The 4,037-nt window shown below is 45.5% G+C and overlaps 1 protein-coding gene across 1 annotated transcript; it reads right to left on the reverse strand.

Moving 5' to 3' along the window:
* Positions 1-14: 14 nt before the first annotated feature.
* Positions 15-3,802, reverse strand: LOC140229179 (uncharacterized). Its single transcript, XM_072309445.1, has 3 exons — positions 3,505-3,802; positions 2,619-3,031; positions 15-1,835 (listed from the first exon to the last, which is right to left on the reverse strand). Exons 1-3 carry the CDS (start codon positions 3,761-3,763, stop codon positions 315-317), a joined length of 2,193 nt encoding a protein of 730 aa, XP_072165546.1. The 5' UTR covers positions 3,764-3,802; the 3' UTR covers positions 15-314.
* Between the last annotated feature and the right edge of the window lie 235 nt (positions 3,803-4,037).

Genomic DNA, 4,037 nt, shown 5'->3' on the forward strand with positions numbered 1-4,037 from the left:
GAAGAAATAGAAAATTAATGATTTTCTTTTTGTCACAGATTATGCATCTAATCAAGCAAGACCAATCCTGATGTTTCCAAGCAAGAGCACTCAGTGACAAGTTGGTAGCATTTTTCACACACACACACTACAGTCATTTCATATTTCAATGTGTTAATTCTACATGTACTGCTGCATCAATGGTAACCATACTGTTGCATTATGTATAGTGTCGAATTCCATACTGATTTTCTTTTTTGACAAGAATACGTGCAAAAAGTTGTAAAAATTGTGACATGAGAATGCAGGGACTTCAGCAACCAGCGAGGAGAGGATTACCGGGACTTGTTGCTGGTCCACACGTCATGTCGAGTCCTGCGAGTTGAAATGTCAGTGTCCCCATCTACCTGACGGTGTGAGTTTGCCAAGGCAACCGTCTTCTCAATATCAATTCTGGCGTAGATATCACCTTTTGACGCCGAAGTGCCCAGGCAGAACTCCTGCTGTGGTGAGACTGGGGTCTTGGGCGGGGTGCTGCTGGCGCTCGAACTCAGCGAGCGCCGCAGTGGTTTGACACTGCTCACCGCCGGCTGGTCATTCTCGTCGAAGTCCAGCTGGATATAGTTCATCTTGCCCTTTGGTGGCGGCTGGAGGATCATCCAGCCGTTCATCCCACTGTTGGCACTGCTTGAAAGACTATGGCGCAGCGGCTGCACCTCGGGAAGGGTGTCCAGATTGGCATAATTGTGGTCGACGGGGGAACAGCTCCCTCTGTTGACATCAAAGGTGAACTCCGAGGTGCTGCTGCCTTTGCTCGAGGTGCTGCGAGGTGTCCGCAGCTCCGGGTAAAACTGGAAGCCGTTGGCTTGCCAGTTTGGTGGGAGTTCCCCCGCTGTGTCCAGATTTGCATAGTATGAGAGCGGCGACACACGCTGGCTAGCATTGCTGGAGGAGGTTGAACACACAGTGCATGGCGACATGTTGTCGTTGCGATTGGACTCCAGTTTTTGCAGCACGTCTTGGACCTGCTGTTCAGTAAGGTTTGCATAACTCATCAGAATATTGTACTTGGAGTCCATCTCACTGTTCCGCTCCTTCAGCTTGTCTGGCTTGATGTTCCCATTCACAACATCCTGTAGCAAAGCTGTCCGCTCAACATCGCTCACTTTACCTCTTTTCTTCTTGCTGTCCTTTGGCTTGACTTTGACCTCTCTCTGTCCTCCTACAGCTGCTGCCGTATCATGAGCTGCCTTATCGCTGATGAGTGGTGAATCCTCAAACAGTTCTCTTCTGGCTGCTTCGAGATTGGAGTCACTTTCCTCGGAAAGCGTTTTTTCAGACCCATTTGTATCGCTGTGATCCGAGGTATCCCCATCTTGCTCAAGTCCATCAGATTCCTTGTCGGTTAAAACAGAACCTGACCCCTGGCTGTCCTCCTCACATGCCTCCTTTCCTCCATCTTCCTTTTTTCCTTCCTTCACTTGATCGTCGCTGTCTTTCAGATCAACCTTCCCGCGATCACTCGACTCATTCTCACTATTGTCGGAGCTTCCTTTCTCCTTGTCACTCCCTCTTCCGTGGTCTTCCTCCCCTTCATCCTCTTCTTCCACATCCATTTGTCCATCATCCTTGACATCACCATCATCATCTCCATCACCCTCATCACCATGGTTACTGTCCTCATCATCTCTGGTGGAGGCGTGAGCATTCCCTCTACCTTCCTCCTCCTCAGTGTTCTTGTCCTCATCAGAGGGAAGTTTGAGGCGGGCGTAGTTCAGCGCAGGATCGCCAAAGCTGTCTCGACTGGCATCGTGAGAGCCAACTTCCTCTGTTACATCTCCGGCTGAGAATGCAACCTGAATCAAAGAAGAAGACATGCACACCATCAAATATCCATGTTCTAAATCACAAGACCTGGTCTTCTATATGCTATGTCATTTTCAAGAATGCCTTGTAGAAACAGATGGAAAGTCAGTTTTCTTACTGCTATTACAATTGCTAGAGCAAAGTAAGCTGGGGGTAATATTGTGATGAGTTAGCAAGAATAAGCTGATGTGCATTTTGAGTGTTTTGTACAGTTCAGCCAGCGATCAAGTTCCCCCTAGATCGCGATCACGGGCAATCAGTGATCGCAAACGCGATATGTCGCAATCAATTGATTGTATGCCGAATTGCATACAATCAATGATCGCGTATGCGATCACTGATCGCCCGTGATCGTGATCTAGGGGGAATTTGATCGCTGGCTGAACTGTACATTGTAATTGGTTGAGGAGAGGAATAAAGTAGAATGTGGCAATGATTGGAAATGTTATGAAGAGGACAAAGAAGGGAAGCTTGCAGTGCAAATGCCAACATCCTATTGAAACAGGTACAGCAAAGTGACTTATCAAACATTGTAGACAGACAGACAGATAGATAGGCTAATATATAGACATAAAGATAGATAGCTATATGGATGAATAGATTGAGAGATGTGGATATAAAGATACAGTATCTAGCAATGTCTGTAATGTTTTTCATCATTGGCCAGTGAAAAAAACAAACAAACATAGATCATGATATTTTAAACCTAAATGAAACTTTGTACTAGCAGTCATTTCAATATCAGCAACAGGTTCTTCACTGAAAATACTCACATCCTCTAAAGGAGACTCTGGAATGTCTCCAAAGGCGCTGGCATTCACATACTGAATGGTGGGTGAGACAGGAGAAAGACGTAGACTTCCGTTGCCAAGGCTACCGCTGCTCTGGTTGAAGTAGAGCGGGCTTGGGCTCGTTGGTGGGTAGGAAACATTCGAGGACATGCTCGGGTGCGCCGAGAGGTTACCGTTGATCCCGGATGCATGGGAGCTTGACCGGCTGACCACTGCACCGGCCGAGGTGGGTGAGAAGGACGTCGGGGCGGCATCGCTGCTCAGACTTCGCTGTCTCATTGCGCCAGTCCCATTGGCACTGATGGCTGTGGCTCCGTTTTCCTGGGTGCGCTGGGCATTTTCTTGTACGAGTTGGAAGATCTGACTTGAATGTTTGCTCTTGAAGGCATAGATCCCTGGAGAAACAACAACAAAAATGAATGCATGGATATTAATACATTATTATTCAAGCTAGTGGTTCAAAATATGCACGGCAACAGTTCGTCATATCAGAAACACTACATGAAATTAATTCATGAAAATTGGTGGTTAACTTCTTCCAGCCCCTAATCAATTCCAGCAACAAGAATTTTTTTATTTTTGTCCAAGTATAAGGTTTTCCAATTTCTGCTTGGAATGGGTAATCTAGAAAGTCCTTTTCAAGACATGGTGATCTGGCAACAAAAATATAGCATTTTACAAAGCATTCCTACTGTTAAAAAAAACAACTGAATTCTTAGAAAAATTTGCACTCTAACTAAAATTAAAGAAATATAAATCTAGCCCACATAATATGGGTTGTTTTCCCATTTTTTTACACTCTGTCTACCTTTTCTCATTCCACCAAACTTTGCAATGGAATACATAATATCTATTTCATAATCTTTACCTGGTCCAGTGGCACATCTTCTGCCACTCTCAAAGGAGAAGATTTTGGCATCATAACCATAGCGACGGAGGCAACGAAGTGGCCACTTGACCGGCTCAGAATTGACCACGTGCAGGATGAGGTCCACATTGGTCACCTCCAGCTGACCCTTCTTGACCACTTGCCCCGACTCGTTGACATTGTGTACCTTGAACCGGTTGGGCAGAGTCCTGGAGGGTTTCTCCGGAGACGGGCGGACGCACTGAAGCTTGTTGCCCATGGTAACCGAGTGGTGTGGTGCTGGGGCATAGGCTTAGTCACTGACGGCTGTCAATCATTCATGTGAATCTGTGCAATAGAACAAAAGAGATGATATATAAAGTTTGGCATGACTTAGAAAATGCTGTAAAGAAAATCCTGAAATGGCAAACAGGTCTACACAAAAGTGATGAAAAACAACAACATAAATACAAACACTTGCCTTGTATTCACAAGCAAATATTGATCAGACTTAAAAGATCATAATCATACTAGAATACAATTTGCATAGGCCC

Source organism: Diadema setosum, chromosome 5, assembly GCF_964275005.1.
Source record: "Diadema setosum chromosome 5, eeDiaSeto1, whole genome shotgun sequence".
Lineage (NCBI taxonomy): Eukaryota > Metazoa > Echinodermata > Echinoidea > Diadematoida > Diadematidae > Diadema > Diadema setosum.

What these genes read in the sequence shown, in the direction of transcription:
- LOC140229179 (XM_072309445.1), bottom strand. Translation starts at nt 3,763, where the DNA reads ATGGGCAACAAGCTTCAGTGCGTCCGCCCGTCTCCGGAGAAACCCTCC. An exon ending in AAGATGTGCCACTGGACCAG is followed by an intron (nt 3,032 to 3,504) that starts GTAAAGATTATG and finishes TTGTTTCTCCAG; the next exon opens with GGATCTATGCCTTCAAGAGC. An exon ending in CAGAGTCTCCTTTAGAGGAT is followed by an intron (nt 1,836 to 2,618) that starts GTGAGTATTTTC and finishes TCTTTGATTCAG; the next exon opens with GTTGCATTCTCAGCCGGAGA.